General features: G+C 52.7%; 6 protein-coding genes across 6 annotated transcripts; 2 read left to right on the top strand and 4 right to left on the bottom strand.

Moving 5' to 3' along the window:
- The first annotated feature begins 61 nt into the window (after positions 1 to 61).
- On the top strand, positions 62 to 1499 carry F5Z01DRAFT_654044 (uncharacterized protein). Its single transcript, XM_046263400.1, has 2 exons — positions 62 to 742; positions 801 to 1499. The coding sequence occupies exons 1-2, from the start codon at positions 215 to 217 to the stop codon at positions 1290 to 1292; spliced, it is 1020 nt and encodes a 339-aa protein (XP_046119057.1). The 5' UTR covers positions 62 to 214; the 3' UTR covers positions 1293 to 1499.
- F5Z01DRAFT_654042 (uncharacterized protein) lies at positions 1500 to 3366 on the bottom strand. The gene has a single exon (XM_046263399.1). The coding sequence runs from the start codon at positions 3002 to 3004 to the stop codon at positions 1628 to 1630; it is 1377 nt and encodes a 458-aa protein (XP_046119056.1). The 5' UTR covers positions 3005 to 3366; the 3' UTR covers positions 1500 to 1627.
- On the top strand, positions 3367 to 4848 carry F5Z01DRAFT_654041 (3-beta hydroxysteroid dehydrogenase/isomerase family-domain-containing protein). Its single transcript, XM_046263398.1, has 2 exons — positions 3367 to 4000; positions 4074 to 4848. The coding sequence occupies exons 1-2, from the start codon at positions 3521 to 3523 to the stop codon at positions 4710 to 4712; spliced, it is 1119 nt and encodes a 372-aa protein (XP_046119055.1). The 5' UTR covers positions 3367 to 3520; the 3' UTR covers positions 4713 to 4848.
- A 739-nt stretch (positions 4849 to 5587) lies between these two features.
- F5Z01DRAFT_681165 (RhoGAP domain-containing protein) lies at positions 5588 to 9136 on the bottom strand (the record flags this gene model as incomplete). Its single annotated transcript, XM_046265661.1, has 4 exons — positions 5588 to 6019; positions 6073 to 8036; positions 8098 to 8791; positions 8852 to 9136. The coding sequence occupies 4 exons, from the start codon at positions 9134 to 9136 to the stop codon at positions 5588 to 5590; spliced, it is 3375 nt and encodes a 1124-aa protein (XP_046119054.1).
- Positions 9137 to 10230: 1094 nt separating this feature from the next.
- F5Z01DRAFT_75532 (uncharacterized protein) lies at positions 10231 to 12274 on the bottom strand. Its single transcript, XM_046267113.1, has 3 exons — positions 11733 to 12274; positions 10322 to 11681; positions 10231 to 10260 (listed from the first exon to the last, which is right to left on the bottom strand). The coding sequence occupies exons 1-2, from the start codon at positions 12153 to 12155 to the stop codon at positions 10515 to 10517; spliced, it is 1590 nt and encodes a 529-aa protein (XP_046119053.1). The 5' UTR covers positions 12156 to 12274; the 3' UTR covers positions 10231 to 10260; positions 10322 to 10514.
- A 7040-nt stretch (positions 12275 to 19314) lies between these two features.
- Positions 19315 to 20485, bottom strand: F5Z01DRAFT_75193 (uncharacterized protein). Its single transcript, XM_046267061.1, has one exon. The coding sequence runs from the start codon at positions 20208 to 20210 to the stop codon at positions 19689 to 19691; it is 522 nt and encodes a 173-aa protein (XP_046119052.1). The 5' UTR covers positions 20211 to 20485; the 3' UTR covers positions 19315 to 19688.
- Between the last annotated feature and the right edge of the window lie 666 nt (positions 20486 to 21151).

The raw sequence follows: 21151 nt of genomic DNA, 5'->3' as shown, positions 1-21151 counted from the left end.
ACCAGCTGCTGTACCTCACGCTGCACGCATGCAGGCGAGCAAGGTCCATGTCCCCTTCTGCCCTCGTCATTCAGCCCAGCCCTTCGACCTCAAACTCGGGCCAGGAGCACGAGAGCACGTCAAGCTGTCCGACATTTGCGCACTTCTGCACGACCCAAAAGAACACCAATTGCCGCTATACTCCCGTGCCAAACACAGCTAGACAGCTATTGCAATGTTGACATCAGTCGGACGGGCTGCCGCCCGTCGCGTAGTCGCCGTCAACCGACTCGCGCTCACCACGAATGGTGTTGCCATTCCACGCGCCACCTTTGTCGCTCGCGCTATTCCTATCCGCAGCTTCAGCGTCTCACAGAGGACTCGCCAAGCGACCGCGACGGATTCTCCCGCGAAGCCCAAGAAGACCACCAAGGCCAAAAAGCCCACCAAGTCCAAGGCCACCAAGGCAAAGACTAGCAAGGCCAAGAAGACCGTGTCAAAGAAGAAGGCATCGCCCAAGAAGCCTGCGGTCAAGAAGCCCAAAAAGGAACTCACGCCGGAGGAGGCTGAGAAGAAGAAGATCAAGGAATTGAAGGCCTTGGCTCTGCTGAAGGAAGAACCAAGGCCTGGGCCGAACGCGGGACAGACCGAGTGGACCATCTTTGTCGGCGAAAACACGCCTACGCCCCTGCAAAGGTCGTTGGCCGAGCACGTCAAGGACCTGTCGGCTAGGTTCAAGGACATCTCCTCTTCGGAGAAGCAGGTAAGATCCAGCGCACCCTGGGCGAGTCAATGAGACAGAACTGACGATTCATTTGCAGCGTCTGGCTTCCCAGGCTGAGGCGAACCGTCAAGCATACCAGAACAAACGTCAGTCCTGGCTGGCCAGCCTCGACGTAGCTGATGTCTACAGCGCCAACCTAGCGCGCAGCCGCCTACGGAGGGCGCTCCCCAAGAAGCAGTTTTCAAAACTGGAAGATGATCGTCTCCCCAAGAAGCCTGTGGAGGGCATGAACCTGTACGTCCAGGAGCGCATGAGGGGCCAATCTGGAAGCACTGCTATCTTCAGTGAGGTCGTCCAGGAGTGGAAGAATATGGACGCAGCACAGCAGCAGTCGTACAAGGTTGCCAGCGAGCCCGCGCTCGCGGCTTGGCGCCAGGCGGTCGAGCAATTGTCGAACGCAGTTGCCGAGAAGAAGAAGGCCAAGAAGGACGCTGCCAAGGCAGAGGCCGCGGCTGCTAAGGCGGCGCAGATCCAGGCAAGAGAGGAGAGGAAGGCTGCTAGGGCGGCGCAGAAGGCCGCATCTGCTTAATCTGCCGAAACGGACGATGGTATCATATGCAAGCGGGCTGTGCAGATACACTGCCTGAAGGGCGGTTGTCCCGGAGCAGTGGTGTATTGTATTTCTTTTGCTGGTTCTTGTTCGCGGGTGGGATGTATGCTTCTTTTTGTGTGAATCTTGCAGCTGTGTCACGAGGTGCGGTCTCTTGCTTTCAAAGTGTAACACGAAAAAAGGGGGTTTCTCTACGTAGGCCCCTAATCTATTTCTATGTACCCCGTTCCCCAATGATGAAATCAAAGTCCCAGTGTAGACACCATGCTAACAATAATAACGCCAGACGCAATGCCCGCCTATGCCATCGATAATTATCCCTGCGTGAGGCCTTCAGTCATCGGCTGAGCCTGTATCACCACCTCCCCATCTGCGTCCTTCCATTGGGCGCCGGTGTACTTCATTGCCCTACCACTTGCCAGGTATAACAAGAGATACATATGCTTCGTGACGCATCCCCAGCAGTATAATTTGATCCACTCGTGATTCGTGTCCCGTCGACACCACACGCCCCAGCCTGCCGAGCCGCTCTTAAAATATTCCCCTATGAAATTCCACGCGTCGATACGGACATGGGGCTTCCAAGTCGTGCAATCAACGAGCCAGTGCCCTCTCTCAAAAGGCTCGAGCTCTCGTTTTGTAGTAGGTTGGTAGCGCGAGGACACATCTCGAGCCAGCTTGGCGAGTTTTGGCGGGATGCAATCGTCTGCAGTCAGTTTGTCGATGCTCACGGCTGGTGAGGGCGGATACAGCTCGAGCAAAGCGTGATGGGTTGGCACCGGCGATGAAGATTTGGTGGCACTGACCCTCTCGCTTGCGCTGCGTATTAGATTCCCCGGTTTGGGTATCGCAGTGTCGGCTGAGGACCTGAGTCGCTTTGCTGGCGGAGCAGAACCGGCTCTGGGAGCATATATAGATGGTGCATCGTTGCTCAGGTCACTCCCTGTAATATGTGTCACATCATGGTGGCGATGGTCGTCCACGCGAATTTCCTCGGCCACCCGTTTTTGCACCACACGTGCCAAAGGAGTCTCTGGAACAACCTTCGGCGCATTGCCATCAACATGCGCCGATGTACTCCTATTCGGAGTGTTGTTAGACAATGGTGCTCGTGGTGACCTCCTTGGATTGTGGCTTGCGGAAGAGGTTTGCTCAGTGTCGGTGGGCTTGCTTGAGCTGTCGGTAGGTGCCGCCGGTGTATGAAGGCTCACATAACGCTGCAGCACCTTTGTGGGCGAAGTATAGATGTTCAACCTCGGGAGAGGATACGAATCTGCGATTTGACTTTCAGGCGCGGAGAACAGCTGCTGAGACACGCTATCCTCCGGCAAGGATGATGGAATGCGTTCCTCGAATCGAGGTCCGGACAGTTGCCTGGACGTGGTCAAACGCGGCGAGCCTCGATTGTCAAAGACACCAGTGAAGCTCAGATCCTGGGATTCTTGAACAGTGAGTTCTAGATTCGCAGGCTCGACTCTGGTAGATGACGTTGGAGAGGTGATGGCCTCGGTACGCTCGTTGGTGGTGGACGATGCTACCTGCTTCTCATCGTGAAGCGGAACCGTGTCACGTCGGCCAGGCTGATAGCTGAGATAGGCATTTGCCAGTTGGCGGTAGCGCGCATCATCGGCGACTCGACTGGGAGCATCCACATGAACGAGTATCTCAACGTCCTGTTCTGTGGGGGTCATTGCGTACAGGCTCGCGCAGAGATCCGCTGAGCATGACGGCGACTCGGAACGTTGTTCTCGAGGCTAAAACAGTCGACGAGAGCATCCAGAATGACAAAGTGATATAAAACCAAAATGAAGCCAGCTCTCAAGGAACGCATGCACACACGTATGTGTTCATGGGAAGTCGCTAGGATGATGATGACCTGTGAATGTGAATCGTGAATAGAAGTTAGGAGCGTATCACACCAGCCACAGATGCAGGCAGCCGCGCGCCTGGACCCTTGTGGCTGGTGATTCCAAGAAGCAGTCGGACGTGGCTTGAGCCGGGCCCATGAAGGAGGACTGGACCCCTCCTCCCCCGTGTGGCTGCCATTTGGCGCTGGATATGCAGCAATTTTAGCCTACTGTAGGCTAACCAACTAGACTAGAAGACAAATTAATCAGGCTGTTCACCTTTCGTCCCCTTTTGCGTCTCGGTGGCCGTGTTCTTTCTCCCGCCCATACATCCATCCACTACAGTTCCTTTTCACGACCATGGCCACATCAGAGAAGAAGAAGGGCGACCTCGGGCGCGTCCTCGTCATTGGTGGTAACGGCTTCTTGGGGCACCACGTTGTCAACCAGGCGCTCGACCTCTGGAACTCGACCCACGTCTCCTCGATCGACCTGCGCTGCGAGAAGTTTCGCAGACCCGAGGTGACCTACAAGGAGTGCGACATTACCGACCGAGAGAAGCTGCTCTCCGTGATTGAGGAGCTCAAGCCGGACGTCGTGATCCACACAGCCTCTCCCGTCGCCTCGGACCACACCAATGCGAAGGAGCTTTTCCAAAAGGTCAACGTGGAGGGAACCGATTCCGTCATCGAGGCGTGCCAGAAGGCGGGCGTCAAGGCGCTGGTCAACACCAGTTCGGCAAGCGTTGTCAGCGACGATGTGAAGGATCTCCTCAACGCGGACGAGCGGTGGCCCGTCATCAGGGGGGACCAGCAGAACTCGTACTACTCCGAGACCAAGGTACGTCTCCCGGTCTAGGCGCCACATTGTCTCCCTAATGCGCTTCTCTGTACTGACTCGAGCGTCTCAACAGGCCGCCGCCGAAGAGGCCGTTCTCGCCGCCAACCGCAAAGAACCCTACAAGCTCCTCACCTGCTCCATCCGCCCGGCCGGCATCTTTGGCGAAGGCGACAGCCAGACGATCCCCGGTTTCCTCGCTGCCTACAAGAACAACAAGCACAAGGTGCAGATTGGCGACAACAAGAACCTCTTTGACTTCACCTACGTCGGCAACGTCTCGCACGGACTCCTGCTCGCCGCGCACGCCCTGCTCGTCACGGCCGGCGCCTCGACCGCGCCCCTCGACTACGAAAAGGTCGACGGCGAGGCCTTCTTCATCACAAACGACAGCCCCGTCTTCTTTTGGGACTTTGCCCGCGCCGTGTGGGCGGCCGCCGGCGACACGAGCGGCACGGCTGGTACGTGGCACCTGGGCCAGGGCGTCGGCAGCACGCTGGGCGTCTTGAGCGAGATCTTTGGCAGCATCACCGGCAGGACGCCCACCTTCAACAAGAAAAAGGTCACTATGACTTGCATGACCAGGTATTTCAACATCGCCAAGGCCAAGCGCGTGTTGCGCTACGAGCCCCAGTGGACGTTGCAGGAAGGTGTCACGAGAGGCGTGGAGTGGTTCTTGGAGCAGGAGAAGGCGGCGGCAGTCAAGGCTCAATAAGTGAGATAGACAGGAAGACAGCCAGGGCAGGGCCTATTATATTCAGCGATGGATCTCATAAGGAAATATGGTGGCCTCTCATCTTTGCGGTTTACCTTAATATAGTCATACCCCTTCACTGATTTCAGAAACGACACCATGGCATGTTGTGTGATTGTTCTTTTTTTTCATTTTGCCTATGCATGGTCTACTAGGCTTGTTCATGACCGAACTGGAATGTCCCAACCTGTCTTCACCCCCTGAACCAACATGGCAATTCGATACATCATTCGCTTGCCCGCCTCGCCTCTTTCCATGCAACCCGCCCCCTTCTCCCCTCACTTCTTCTGGTTGTGGCGGTGGCCACTTGTCTTCAGTCGTAATCAAGTCATTTCTATACACCAGGAAATGCAGTCCGTACCCCAATCCAACTTCTGCTGCTGCGAGAAATCCGTCCCCAAAATCTGCGCATCGGCACTCCCTAGTTTTGGCGCGGTATCCGTGGAAGAGCGCGCAACCAAGGGAGTGTCTTGCTCATGAAAGAATCAGGTCCGGTGATGCTGCTCCCATCAATGAGGCCCATCCTCCCCCAAGAATGAAAAAGCGTAACCGATCTGTGTCTGTTACGAAGAAAGAAAGAAAGAAGAGTAAATTCAGGCTCCGTCATGTCATGCGTAAAGATAAATGGTCGCACTGGCTCCCCCCTGTGTGGTGTTTTGCGTCTTTTGCGGTTTTAGATTTAATGAGTAAAGCCAATCGCAACGCCATGATGGATGCATATGATGAATGTGCTTTGTTGTGCTTCGTAGGGTGGTCCAATTTCTTTCCATGCGAGGTGCTCTGGCGAGCTATTGCCTGTAACTGTGGCTGGGAGCAGAACGCTCAGACTTGTGGTCTCACGAGTTGCCGCTAACACCAAGGCCATTGTTGTGACGTCCCCAGCCCGAGTTACGCCACTCTCGTCTTTGGCTGTGCTCGGCGGAGGACAGCTGGCTGTCAGAATGGTTGAACTCCTGCTTCATCGGACCCGGCTCGCTTGGCCCTCGCCAACGGCCCTTGGGCGGCGTGCCTTGCGGAGATTGGCCATATGCCATGGGTGGTTCCTGGACATGGCGCACCGAAGCTTCTCCTGACCACAGTGCCGGGTCTGTCTCAACTCGTCTTGGCGGTGGCCTGCTTGAGTTGTCGGGCCTGTTGTGGATCTCGTTGATATCTGCGATCTGGCCCTTGCGATCTTGGTACCGTCTGAGGATCTCCTTGGTGGTGATCTCGCCAGGACTGGCAAAGAGTGACTGGTCAAAGAGTAGGGTGAGAATTTCATCAGGTACCTTCACAATTAGTACACTTTTTCTTGGTCTAGCACGTTCAGGGGCGCACTCACCTGGCACATCTCCTCAATGTTGGAAATCATCGTCTCCACAGCGTCGATGACATAAATCGCCTCGCCGTCCAGCATAGATGCCTTGGCTGGGTTAGTAAGAATGTTCGGCGCAATGACAGTGGCCAAATTCCTAATGTCCATCTTCGAGCCAAGTTCCTCATCAAGCTGATGGAACGAGCCAGCCCACTTCATAAATGAGAACAGAATCTCGAGTACGTCGCGGTGGCTCTTGGGAAGTAGACAGCATGTCAGGTGGAGGCAGTGCTTGCGCTTGTCATAGTCCTCGATCTTGGCGGCACTGATCCACAGCCGGTACAACTTGTGTGTCATGAGGGGATCCGGTAGGTCGCGCAGGTATCGCTTCAACATCGCTGCGAGTTGGATCACTGGCTGATCCATAAAGTTAATGGTCTCGCAGCCCTCGTTGTTGATGCGCTCCACGAGCTCTTGCTGCTTCTTGATGTTGCCGTTCTTGCGGAAGACACCTTCGACTGAGAGATCCATCTTCCGCATCGAGGCGATAATGTCGTCCACGACGGCAGGAATCCGCAACGTACCCGGGCCAACACCGTCTGTCGACTCGGCTCCGTCACGCTCGATGATCATTTCAAGGGGCACCCCAAAGGTCCCCTTCTTCTTGACATTCTTATTCTTATCATTCTTGAACGCCTTGCCCAGATTCTTCCAGAACGTGGGCTGTTTCTTAGACTCGATGAAGCTCAGCAACTCATCCAGGGAGAATTCTTGCTCGATCATGGGCTGCATCGTAAGCACGGCCAGGTGTCGGACATTGAAGTATTCGAGTGCGGAGAGCTCAGAGAAGAATCTCCGCGTGAAGCTGTTGGGCATCGGATCAGGTACGCGAACGTCCTGATCCTTGCCAGCCGATTGCGTCCTCTGGTGACCCATGGGGGTCGTGGGGTCTGGCAGCCGCTGCACCCTGTCACGCTCGTTCTGTAGTTCTCGAGACTGCTCGACAGCCACGATTCTCGAGAGATCATCCAAGTTGATGGCGTCGTTCCCACCAAACATGCGATCGGTCGACTCCTGGTTTCGATGTGCATTTGCACTGGGGGATCCGGGACGAGGCCCGTGGCCGTCGACGTCCATGACCCGAGACGACCTTGCCTGCCTGACGGTGGTGGAGAGGTGCCTGTCGAGGCGGGTACTTCGTAACCGGCGGACATCGTTCAGGGTGTTCTCATAAGACGACTCGCGGCGATGGTCCTTGTTGTCCGTACCCGTGAACGACTTTGATCTCGAATCCGAGGCCAGCGCTGGGCGATCGCCAGGCGCTCTGTTCCCACCGCCCCCGTTCAATGCCGTCTCCTCCGACTGGGGGATAGAGCCATTGCTCCTCAGAATGTCCAGGAGCCTCGCCAGCGCCACTCGGAGCAGGAATACATATTGCGTGAGCTTGGTGACATGCTCAACTGGCTCCAGTGCGTCGCGCCTATTGTCTCCGCCACCGCAGTTCTGACAGTATAGCCTGCGATCGAATGGGCTGAACAAAGCATCACCCAGATTCTGGCCAAGCTCACGCTTGCAACGGCAACAGTCAGCACAGGCCAGATGCCACCTCAGGTCGCCGTGTCGGGCACATTCGTCCTCCACGGACCTGTTGCAGAGTGTGCAGTGGTCAGAATCGCTGGCAGACAACTTCATGCCGCCAGACGTGACCTGCAGGGCCCCCTCGTCGCTCCTGGCCGAGTCGAAATCGTTCAAGTCGTCGAGGAACTGGTATAGGCCTTCGGAGTTTTGCGACTCGCGCTCGAGCTTGAGTGCGCCTTGGAGGCAGATTCGAATAAGCAGCTTGAGATAATGCGCCAAACTTGTCACAAGAGACAAGAGCTCCTGTGTGACGCCGAGCTTGCGGGTGCCCGTGTCCTGGTTCTTGGACAGCAGTGAGAAGAAGGCGACAATCTTCTTACATAGCAGCTTCGCCTCACGTCCATACGACATGCCTGCAGGTCCAGGTTAGCACAAGCATCAATCAAATCTCACTTTACGAATCGCAGGACGTACCTGCTTCGCTGACTCTGAACATTGTGGTGTCAAGTCGGTCCGTCGAGTGGAACAAGATTTCCACATGCCAGATGAATCGCTTCGCGACCAGCACCGCGTCGATGTATGCACCGTTGCTCACGTGGAGAAGCATGTCGGAGATGCATGCTGCTGACGATTCCTCAAAGGTAGACAGCACGCTCCATATCCTAAACACCTTCTCTTCCATCCTCTCCTCCACATCCCTAATCAGCCCGCGTGTCTCTGCGTCTGCCGTGTCGGATCGAGGTGGCGCGTCGGCAGGTGACCCTAGTCGCACGTTCCAAAACTTGTGAATCATGTAGCATTCGGGATGCCAATGCTGGTCCTGGCCATTTCGGAAGATCTCCACAAACTGCTTCAGGATGGCAATCTGGCAACCGCTGCACTGCTGGGCGAATTGGGTCGAGTAGTGGTAGTGGCAGTACACGTTGCCGTCGTGCTCGTAATAGCTGTCCTCGGCGCCAAAGACCGTGTCGCAAAGCGAGCAGGTGAAATGGTCGACATGGTATTTCCGGTCCAGCGCTGTGATGTATGAGCCTCGTAGGGCACCCCCACACTGATAGCACAAGAGGTCGAGTCGTCGAAAGTAGTCTGTCTCGCACAAGGGATACTGGCCACCACCGTTCTCGTCGTCGACGGGGAAGAACTTGGATGCTACGATATCGCCACAGTCCTGGAGAAAGAAGATGTTAGCCCACACCGCCAAATACAAGGTCACAGGAATAACACGAACCCGACACTTGAAGCAGTCCAAGTGAAACGTGCCATCTAGAGCTCGGACGAACTGTCCGGTCAGCACCTCACCACACCTCTTACAGACTCTCTGCTGGCCGCTCGCATTCCTTTTGCCGCTGCGTTGTCGTGATCGGTTGCGTTCACTGCTCTTACGGGAATGGTCGCTATCCCATTGCGGCGGGGGCCCACCAGCACTCGAGCCAGAGGCCGTGGGTTTGAGGCGATGACCGCTGTCGGGTGTTCTACGACCACCGTGCTGGCGGTAGCTGTCGACGGCGGTCATGGAGTCCGGCCCGCTGTACTCCCTCGCCCAGTCGCCGGCGCGCGAGCGGTCGCTGTCGTATTCCGAGCCCATGGTCAAGGGGCTGGGTACCACGTCGTATCGATTCTTGTGTAGCCCCTCCCTGGTGGTTGCGAGGACGGGCGGGAAGACGTCCAGATTCTTAGCGCCACGGGTCGAGCAGTCGTTGGGGAGGGGTCGTCGTTGTCGAAAGCATCAGCCGGGACGTCTTCAGAGGCCAGATATCGCCCATCAATTGACAATGACGGGCGTCCAGCACAAGCGGTATGTCGTTTCAAAGGTTCGCAACTAAGGAGGGGACAGTGGTCGCGTGGCCACACGTAGGTATGTTTGGCGTCAGATACAGAGCTCCTCGAGGGCAGTTGGTTGTCGAGCGAGGGGGAGGAGAGCTTGCTGTTGTCGGTGCGGGAGGACTGTAGTGACGAGATGTGGCCGTGGTGGTGGTGGTGGTGGTGATGATGGTAGGAGTAGTAGTAGACGCGTGTGAAGCCGGCCGCGGAGACGTGTGCAGAATATCGCAGCGCCCCAATGCTAAGGTCAAGAGAATGGTGGGAAAGGGGCCGGCCTCTAAGTTAGAGGTGACTACTAGCTTTGGTGCCGTTGTTGAAGAGAGCGCTGAACGTTGCAGGCCTGAGATTGGAATACTGGGACTCAGTGGGGATGATGCGGTGGTTGCCAGGTGCTGTGCCTCCTGGATGAGGTGCCGCCCCCCCGTCCACAGGCAAAGTACCGGATACCTCTGTTCATTGGCTGAAAGCAGGGGGATCCGCTCCAGCGTCCGTCCCCTCTACCTCACCTCACCTCCCTTCGAGGTGGCCGGCAAGCGGGACTCGGGGGACATGGGCAAGTGCTAACGTATGAGAGTCAGGTTGCACACTCCAACTTTACGGGAAAGACTTAATTAATGCATGTATGAATTAATTAGTCGAGCCGCCGTGCCACCTTTCACGATGAGAACGATTCAGTTCCTGCATTCGCTCTGCCACTGTGCTGGTGTAACCGTTGGGCATTTTTATGTCTCTTTCCTGCATCGCCCAATTCCAAGGAGGAACATTTTAGGGAACCAATCAGCGACACCGGGACACAACACCCCTGATTATCGTCACGTGAGTTCTCTGGCATCTTCAGGCTCATCATCTTTCTCACGTTACGTACTGACTTGAACACGGTGCAATTAAGTAATCGACAATGCTATTTCTCGCTCAACTCAAATCACGCGATTCCAGGCTTCCTACGATGAAACAAATTTAGACTGCGCAGACCCGAAGAGCAATTTCCAGTGCCTGAGAACACAATAGACCCTAGCGCAGTCCGGCGCCCCAACTCCCGCCGTAGATCATGATCCAAGATCTAAGATCGATTACGCCTGCACTAGCTGCTTCAGCCTCTTCTCGATCTTGTCACGGCCCTCCAGCGTCGTCCAGATCTCGTGGGGCGCCTTGTCGACAATGTCCCAGTGTTTCAGGTTGTCCGTCAGCTTGGTCAGGTCGCGCTGCTTCTTCTCCCAGCGTCGACTGTCCTTGATGTGCTGGCCGCTGCTGATGACGACGAGCGGTGTGTCGCGGTGCTGGATCTGCCGGCTGCCCTCGACGTCGCGCTTGGTGAAGGAGCCCGCCACGAGGCTCTCCTGCAACTTGGCAAAGATGAACTTGCCATTCTGCTGCGCGGCGCGGCCGTAGATGCGGTCACGGCTGGTGCGGCCCTTGAAGAGCGCGCCAGGCAGGCGATCGAGACCGAGGGGCGAGATGACGCCGCGAAGCCAGAGAAGGAAGCCGCGTCCAGCGGAGCCGACCTCGGGGAGCAGGTCTTCGTGCAGCGGGTCGATCAAGACCATGCCCATGACCTCCTCGCCGTGGCGCGAGGAGAAGACACGCTGGTAGATGGAGCCGATGCCCGCGCTCGCGAGAACCCAGGGGCCCTCCTCGCCTGCCTTGGCAAGTGCCTCGCTCAGCACGTCGGTGGCAAAGCTCGCGGAAAGGGGCGAGGGTGCGGCATCCGACCAGGCGATGCCTGGGCGGTCAGCGAAGCAGTACCGACCGATGGAGCCGTTCTTGATGGCGTTGTCAGCGAACTGCCACACGTCGTGCTCGACAGATCGCTCGCCGCCCTCGAAGAGGACGGTGGGGACCTTGTGACCCTGGGCGTTGGTGCTGTTGCCATTGCAGTACACGTGAACGCGGTACTTGCCATTGTCCACCCAGTGGAGCTTGCCGGGAGGCGCCAGGCCAGCGTCGAGGGCGCGCAGGATGATTGTCAGGGTGATGAGGACAGCCGCGACGGTCATGATGGAGTAGCCGATGGTGGACAGGAGAACCTCGAGCCACTCGGTGAGGGTGCGTCGTGTCTCGGCGCGGCCAGTGAGACGCTCCTCCTCCTCGGCCTTGCCCCATTTGACGGTGCGGTCTGCAAGGAGTGTCCAGAGGCTGACGAGGACGGACCAGACAACGCTGACGGTGCCGACCCAGCCTTCCTCGTAGCGCGTCTTTTCCACGGACAGGATGAGAACCATGTCCAGGAGGAGAATAACCTGCCGTCATGAGTACATTGTGGTGGAGAGCTCGAGGGGTCTTTGACTTACCGCCATCACCACGCACAGGATGCGCACGGCCTTTGCGGGCACGCCAAAGAAGACCAACTTGAACAACAGGTTTGACATGGCCAGACTCGCGAAACTAAAGGCGTAGAATCCGCTCCCGCGCATGTTGAACCCGGGGGGCGTGGCAAACGCAGACACCAGGAGCAGCACCCACCAGGCAAAGGTGATTAAGGTGAGCACGACCGTCGCGAAGCGCAGGATGCGGATGGTCCAGAGGTTGTAGGGCGTCACGGCAGGGTCGTCGGGTCGGAGCATGCCCGCGCCGTGCGTCGAGTCGAGACGGTTGGGCAGCAGCCTGGTATGCTCGTCCACGGGGCCAGCTGGCTCGCCCGCATTGTCGCTGTGCGCGCGACGACTGCGTGACGAGGTCTCATCGTCGTCAGGCTTGTTGGAGAAGAGCGGCATCGTGAATGTATTCGGAAAGAAACCTTGGCTCCTTCAACGCCCAGCTCGACAGGCAATCTTATGAAAAAAGGAACAGGAGACACTTTAATCAACCTGCACGGCCACAAGCAGCAAAGAAAATGGACCGACGAGCTATTTGAGGCGTAGGCAGGCAGGCATGATGATGATGATGCGCGCGATGGACATCGGCTTTGCGAGGCGCAACAGAGCTAGTTCCTGATAGTACGCACCACGGACGTCATCCCTCGCGCAAACCCCACCAATCAACTCTGGCTGCTGTGGGCAATAGGGCCCCCCAATTGCACATAAGCTCCGCACCACGTCCCGATGCGCCATGGTCTTGTACCGTTTCCAAGGTTCGCTGGAGCGGGAGCCGAGAGTAGTGCCCTTTCGAAGGCTCAGATCGTAGATCATGCAGCATCTGGTGATCTGCCGGGGCGCGGGCGGTCACTGGTCGATGGGCAAGTCGAGAACTTGATGCAAAGTCCCATCTTGGACTGGTCTGCTGGGCATGGCAAGTTCCGAGCGAAAATCTCCGCCTACAGCATTCCGGTCTCGCAACAAGAATTGTCATTGATGAGTGATCACGGGACGAAGAGTCTGTATGGGGCCATGACACATGGACAATGTTCTGATTCCTGAACTGATGGACCTTTTCATCGCCAAACTCAAAAAGCCTACCCTAAAGTCATATCTCGTGACTATCATTATGTGATGCGCTGTGGAGAAGGTTGTTCAAGTGCCTTGTATTATTACAAAAGAGATAGCCGTTGAGGCTCTATTTATGCGTTCTTGATCGCATGATCCTATCCTCTTAGAGCCTTCCTCTCTAATTTCCTATATTCCGGGTCGTTTACCTCCGGTCTCACTAATTTCAGGTTCTCACCCTTCTAATATTACCTTTTCACCGCTAACGGCAGAATCTTAATCGAGCCTAGCCCCGCTGTAAGGTAGGCTCATTATCACACACCCCCTACTTATATGGTCATTTAACCACGCGAGTGTTATTATCGTTGCTAATTAGTAGGGTTCTAAGGTAGGGTCTCTGCTTCATCTAAGGCGTTAGAGCATTATTCTAATAGCTGTAGTGCTTATATAGGTTGATCTAATGTTATTGGGTCCTATAGGTAGCGTCAGTGATATGGTGATGCCCTTAATTACTATTGTTCGTGAATGGTTATTAAGGCCTTAATAGGCTATTTATAACTCGAACAATGCTTTCAGAGCATTAAGGTAAGAGGCCGAAAGTGTATAAGAGAGTCGTATTCCCCTACCTAAGGCCGGAATTTAATATTTCCTCTTTATACCACTTTCATCATACCTGCCCGTACGTTTAATACGCTTAGTTTGAGTTTTACGAGCTTAGCTAACGTATGCGAATAGTTCTTCTATCTCACGAGCGCCTCACCCAGACCCGCGCCTAAGTGGCGGAAGCTCGGCGGCTGGCCGCCGAGTAGGCCGCGAAGCAGACTAACGCTCGCGATAGCGCTAACGACGACGACGACGATGATAATAACGACGAGATTAAGACGCCTAAGAAGCGTCAAAAGGTGAGTTTTCGCGCTTTACTCGTCTTACTCAAACGCTTATAAAGCAACGCCCTCCCTTCGAAAGTGCTCTCCGGCACCTACCGTGCCTTCAATACGTTCGCGCATTCATCTCGGGCAAATCTACCCTCGAATATCACGAGCCCTCCTCCTAGCGCGCCAAGCGCTATTAACGCTACGCCGCAGGCCATGCCTACACTCCTTTATAAGTCTAGCAATACTCTATATTTGAAATTCGAGCTTTACTAACCACAGACTATAGACCGTCCGTTTTTCTACCATAGATAAAGTAGCATACCTCCGGCTCCTCCCCCGCCGTAAGCGTGAACTTTAGTCCTAGCGTTTGTTTGCTCGTTCTTGGCTAATAGAGCTTTGTGCAGCACCTTGCCAACTACCGAAAGGCGTTGCGCGCCCTTAACGAAATATACAAGGGTGAAGGATTTTTATCCGAGGCCGAGAGGACTCCCGCCCCGCTAAGTAATACTCCCCGAGCAGCGCTCGTGCCTTCTTCGCGCGCTAAGGCGCACTAGATAATTGCCGACTTACATAGATAGTTAGCTAAGGCTCCTAGTGAGCAGTAGATAGTCTGGTGGTGTGCTCTTAGAGCAGAAGACTAGCTGGTCTAGTGCTCCTAAAAGAATCGTTTGCCTCCGCTTCACACTCTTTAACTATTCTCCTCATATACTCGTATCATATAGTTAAAGCATCGCTCTCTATTCTTAAAATCTCTAACGGGGTAATGCCTTAGTTAGACCATCGGCCGGCATTTCCTTCGTATTAAGATATATAACTTTAAACGCGCCCTTTAGAAACTCTTAACGTAGCCACATATTCTAAATATCAACATGGCGCAGTCGAGTCGTTATTCGCATGTTCTTAGAGCACACTAGGCGAATAGTTTGTGCGTTGTCATATTTAAGGTCGATTTCTTCTTCTGGGTCGAACTATATATCTCTAAACAGGCGAGTCATACCGAGAGCTTCCTTCGCTGTCTATTCAAGCCCTAGGAGCTCTGCTTCTATGGTTAAGGTGCTCACAGTAGGTTACCGGGTAGCTTTCTAGATCACAGGTCCGCCGAAGAGGCTGATAATTATACCCTAAGACGATTTTCGGGTGTCGAGATCATCGCCGAAAGAGGCATCCAAGGCGATAGCCAACACACCTCCTACAGTGCTCCGTTTATAATAAAGAGTAAGGCTTCGCGTTACGTATAGGTACTTAATCGCTTAGTGTGCTACCTTATAATACTCTAGTACTAGGTTTTGTAGGAATCTTAACAGAAGTAAGGCTACAAAGGCGACGTCGACCCGTATTATCATAGCGCAGTAGAGTAGTAAACCTATAAGTTCCTAATAGCGTTTTACCTCTTTCGCGCTTGCTATCTCTTTATTCTTCCGATATTCAATAATAGGGACAGGAATCGTTAGGTTACTTATAGAGCTAACGAGGTCGTATTTAATAGCTATCTTTTCGATATACTAAGCATAGCTCAAGCAGATCGTGTATTCTATGCAGTCTCGAATAATCTCGATTCCTAGGAACCACTCGGCATCACCTTAATCGTGAATATCATAGGCTTCCTTAATGCCCTTAATTACAGCTTCGGCTGCCGCGGGTCGCGAGGGGTAATAGAAGACTAGTATATCATCCACAAAAAAGATAACGTAGACGTCTCGAGCAGGCGAATAGAATATATAAGGTTCCTTAGCGCTTTGCATAAGTCCGAGGGCTTTAAGTTTTAACGAGAATTCCTTAAACCATAACATCGGTAAGTCCTTTAGCCCGTATAGCGCTTTATCGAGTTCTACGCATATATTAGGCTACTTAAATCCTAGTGGAAGCTCATAGGTCATTAGTATACCGTGCTTATCGCGCTTTGCGTTAAGAAATGCCGTCTTAATATCGAATTATTTAATATCTAGGCCGAAGTAAGCGGCTAGTGCGATAAGGATACGAAATAACCGTGCCGCAAGCGTGGTAGCATAGGTCTATTATATCGTAATCTACTCTTATAGGTCTCCGCGCATACAAATATATACTTTATAGCGCTCTAACATACCTATAGAATTAAACTTATATAAGAATACCTACTTAAGCGGCAAAGGTCTCGAGCGTGCCTCCGCGCATAGGATCTCGCGCCAGACTCCTTTAGCGCGCATTACTTCTATCTCGAGTAATGCTACCTCAAGCTATTCAGCGCTTAGTAGGTGAGCCAAGGCTTCCTTCTAGTTCGTTAGTACCTTTACTAGTTAGTCGCGATAGATCTTCCCTTATATTCTAGTGCGTAGCCGAGCGGCGCTCTTTTTAGTCGTAGCTACGGCGAATATAGCTAGTATGGTAAGGCAGCGCGTTTTCTCGTACTCGAGCGCCTAGAGTAGCTCAGGCAATTCCTTCCTAGCATCTCCGACGTTATTCGAGATCACGGTATATACTTATTCGAATAGGAGCCTAGGCTTTCGCTTCCGAGTGCTCCTCCGCGCACCTTTTATTAGTTAGGATTGTTCGCCTTGTTCAGGATGGTGTTCTAGTATGCTCGTCTCTCGGGGCTCGGGTTCCCCTAGACGAGCTCTCTAATCCCTCTCCGGCCGCTCTAATACGTTTCTAGGCGATCTCGGAGTATATAGGAGTTACTCCGGCGGACTTTTTATTTCGAGATACTATATATCCGGATTCTCGTTATTCGTCCGATCACTACTACTACGAGCTCTTCCGTTTATAATTATATACTCTGGTGGATTAGGGTCGCGGTCTAGTATACTCTCTAGGGTTTATAGGTAACCGAGAGTTTGAGATCCTTCCTTATCTTGCGATTCGGAAGTCTCCTTTAGTTCTAGCGCTATCACCCCCGATATCGAACGCTCGGTAGTATAATCATAAGTAAGGCTCTTTAGTAGGGAATGCTAGAAGAGATAAAGATCGTTATTGTTATCCTCCTCCACTATCACGTTATTAAACGTTACTTCGGGAAGCTCCGTCGAACTTTCCTCCTAAGGTTAGTAGAAGCACCGCTTATTAAATATAATGTCCCTAGTCACGATAACCTTCTTAAGCCGAGGGACCTATATTCGGAACACGTTAGTTATAACATAGCCAACGAGGTATCCGATATACCCTCTAGGGCTAGTCTTAAACAAACGCTTCTCGCGCCCTGCTGCCCTATCTACTATAAGCGGGAACGCTTTGTAGCTATAGGCGTAAATGCTATTCTAGTTAGGCCGCGTATCCACGCTTATATCCTTTAGTGGTATGTTTGCCTCTTTAAACCACGATTTAAGCTTATCGCGCGGTGCTTTCTAGCCTAGTATGCGTTTTAGGGTGATATTAAGTAGCATGGCTGCGGTTGTGATACTCTCTGGCCAGAGGTTCGTAGGCAAATTCGCGCTATTGAGTATCTTAATACTCTTTTCTATAACCTCCTTCCTAGCGCGCTCTATACCGCCGTTAGGCTCGCTCGTATACGCTAGAGAGCGCTCTATAGCTATGCCTTCTTAGATCGTCTATCTTTCGAACGCTATAAGGCCTTTAATCGCGATTATAGCGCGTTTATTATCTATTCTAAATACTCTAATTATCACCCTAAATTAGCGTCTAATAAAGCGCTCAAAGAAGAACAAAGTATTAAAAACGGTGGTTAAATACTTATTTAGGAGGCATAGCACGTAGATCACACTACTATAATCATCCTTAAGAGTCATTACCTATTCTATATTATTATAGCTTATAGGATAATCCTAGAGGTCCTAGAATACCCTTATAAATAGGGACGCTACTCTCTATTCGGATTCGCGCCTTGAGATTACTCGTGTTGCGTGCGTTATAGCACAGGCGTTATAGTCGCGGCGCTCTATTCCTTTGATAATCATACCGCGGGTATTCTTAACTAATGCTTTAAGAGCTTCCTTGCTAAGATGGCCTGCCCTGAGGTGCCATAGATACTAGTCGTCTTCCCTTAGCTTTGGTAGGTTAACTAACGGTCTAAATAGTCGTGTATAGTGCTCTATTTATCTAACTAGAGTAGTGGTTTTAACTAAGGTATACTCGTAAGGAGAAATTAGCTTATATTTAAGGAAAGTAATATTATACTCCTTTATTAGATTTACGATTACCATACTATTCTTTAATACGCCATAACGCAGTATGTAGTCGTATCCTAAGTACTAGATGCCCGTCTTATATAGTAGTTATTCCGAGATAATATTAACGTGGAAACCTTCGACAACTACCATATCCTAAAGCTTTAAATTACCCGTTCGAGCACCTCTCGGCATATTCAACACCTTATAGAGCGTGCGAACGCCTCGGCCAGTAATCTAAAAAGTTATTATACCGGCTAAGACCTCCTCTCCTTAAGTTAGATAGAATATTCCTAGGTCGAGCAGATCCGCGCTCCCGATAAGGTAGAGGGAAGCGCAGCTATCGAGAAGAGTGCTTTATAATAGAGGTGGATCCGCTTCATCGAGCGTTACTACCGCGGTCTGAAGTTAGTGATTATCGACGATAGCGGCTACAATATCACCGGCTAGCCAATTTCCGTTACTCGTTAGAGCATTTAGTTTAGTAGGTGTTTTGCGCTATCCACTCTTTTCGAGCTTTACACGAAGCGACGCGAAATTATTATCTTCGTAGCGCTACCGAATATTCTTAATCTAGCTCTTCGAGATTCTAATCTTATAATCCTCTGCTCGTTAGCCTATGATAGCGTATTCCAGGGTCACGCATTCCTTAGGGCTATGTTTGTGCTTGAAGTTGGTCCCTAGCCTTATATATGGATATTTAAGAGGCGGTAACTACTCCGCCGGCTCACTAGGGATTTGCCCTAGTGTGGCGTATGCTTGGTGCTTCTTGGTCTGCGGAGCGTTACGCGTGATTACGAGGAACTAAGATACATAGATCTCGAGTGTTTAGCTAAGTTCCCTACCTTCAACCTCTACTTCGAAGATCTCTTCGCGCTTTCGAGTAGCCCAATTAGGAGCATACCGAGCACTAATTGCATCTAAGAAATCAGCGATTCCTTGGTTGCCCTTAATTTCGGTTAACTTAGCGTTCTTTGCTCGGTTTAAGGCGGTCATCTAAGTCGAATACCATTTTTCTACGCTCTAATTAGCCCGTCGAGCGCTTTGCAGCGCTTTATAGTATTCTCGTCGAGCTTCCTCTCGAGTTTAGGTTACGCTAGCCGCAAATCTCTTTCTAAGGGTTCGGAGCATACGACGGGTGGTTAGGTTGCTCTCTAGCTCTTCCTAAACGTTCTCGTAGACAGCGGGGTCTATCGTCACCCTCATCCATTTTCTAATCGCCTTATCTTCCTTAGGGAAGCTATAGGTCGATCCTTAGATAAGAGCTTCGATATAGTCTAGCTACCGCTCTCGAGCGTTCTTAGGAGTACTTTTTTCCCTAGTTATTTGCGCTAAGCGCTCATTAACTATGAAAGGGTTATCGCTAGCTACATCTAGCCGATCAAGGTCGATTCGCTACTAGATACCGACATCCCTAGCGTATGCTCGGAGAGATAAGTACCACTCGTTCTAATGCGCTAGAACGCTTAGCTTAAGAGATTTCGATAAAGTTAATTCATCTATAGTGCTTATAGTGCAGAAGAAGGGATTTGAATAGTATGAAGGAATATATATAGGAGCAGATAAAGTATATATCCAAAGTGTAGTATAAGTTATAGGTAATAGTCACCTCCCGGGCTTATAACTATAATACGCTGTAGAGAAGGTTATTCAAGTGCCTTATATTATTATAAAAGAGATAGCCGTTGAGGCTCTATTTATGCGTTCTTAATCGTATAATCCTATCCTCTTAGAGCCTTCCTCTCTAATTTCCTATGTTCCGGGTCGTTTACCTCCGGTCTCACTAATTTCAGGTTCTCACCCTTCCGGTGTTACCTTTTCACCGCTAACGGCAGAATCTCAATCGAGCCTAGCCCCGCTGTAAGGTAGGCTCATCATCACACATTATTAACTTCTTATAAAGCAGTCCGCCGTCACCACCCGGCTGGTGTAGCTGGGTTACCCTCCTTGACGCTCCCAGCATAGCCATACGACTCGCGACTTGATATCGATGTCGTCGTCCTCGCGCTCATAGACGGTCCGCGCGCCCTCTTCTCCCTTAGCTGCCGCTTGAGAGCCGCCTCTGGACTCGGTCCCGCGACAGATGTGGTAGCCCCTGGCGGTATCTGCCCCAAGGGTATGCGGACCCTGGAGGCTGCCTGCGGGTCTTTGGAGGTGGCGTTCTTGAGTTTCTGCTGCTTGAACGCCTGTGAAGATGGCTCACTGACCGACAGCCAGTCTTTGACTTGCGATATCCATTTCAGCTTGTTCTGGTGCTTGTTGTGTGGCGTCTCTGGCCGCACGTCGGGTAACCGTCGTGGACGGTCATCGCTGTGAGATGATTCGTAGCCGGAGCGGAAAGGGGTCGAGCCGGAGCCGGAGCGTGAGTGGGAGCTTGCAGTGCCACCCGATTCAATGGCAGACGACAACGATGATGGTGGTGATCGCTCGTACATGACTGTGGCCCGTACGCCAGGCGGGTTCGATGGGGCAGTCTTGGACACCGCGCGGGCAACGCTTCAAGAGCGCAATCGAACACGAGGGCTTTGTGGAGGCAATGGCGCTTTGTGCGCCCCTGGCTGATGTTGTTCCTTGACGGAGTGGTCGCTTGACTGGACTAGGTAGTTGGTTTGGGGTTCTGACCCCTAGATCAAATCCAATTCACTATCCTTCGAGAAAGCCTTGCAAACACTCTGGACGAAGAGTGAGCACCGAAGAGTGGCAGAGTTTTGGTAGATGGAGAAATCGCGCTCAAGCAAGGGACTGGACGCGCGGGAAAGACCCAGCGAGAGCAGAGGGCCGAGATCTCCGGCAAATATGTAGTACCTTAGTACTCGACGCACCGGACGGGCGCGACGAGGCTGCGATGCAACCAAGCTGCAGGACCAAGAGCTCTCGGTTACAGCAAGCGTGAGCTGAGTGGCGGCACTGCTGACGATGTCTCAGTCCAAAGCAGGAACAAGCTGTCAGGGTGACTGCGGGTTGGGAGGAGGTGATGCATTCTCCTCACGCAGATGCCTGGCAGCATCCACACGAGACAACAAGTACTGTACGTAGACAAAAGGCAGCACTAATAATTATCGCGCCCGCGTCACCCACAAATGCTCCCTTTCCCCCTCCATCCATCACACGGCCAGACGTCAAAGCGCACGCGCAAGGCGGCATGATATTGATGGCGCGGGGCCAGGCCGCAGAAGCAACGACGGGGACGCTCAAGCGTGCGTGACACCAAATATTGATCCAGCCGCCCAACGGAGCACGCAGTCCAGCCATTCCTGGTCTTTTGGCCAATGTCTAGAAGCTAGTACGTACGTACCTAGTCTCGGACGCTTGCAGACTGCGAATTAGGTTGGATCGCGTGGGCGCCACGGACGATGCCTGCCCACAAATTCGATCG

This window comes from Emericellopsis atlantica (genome assembly GCF_019669845.1).
Source record: "Emericellopsis atlantica unplaced genomic scaffold F5Z01scaffold_11, whole genome shotgun sequence".
NCBI classification, from domain to species: Eukaryota; Fungi; Ascomycota; class Sordariomycetes; order Hypocreales; family Bionectriaceae; genus Emericellopsis; species Emericellopsis atlantica.
This window is presented reverse-complemented; position numbering and strand designations above follow the sequence as displayed.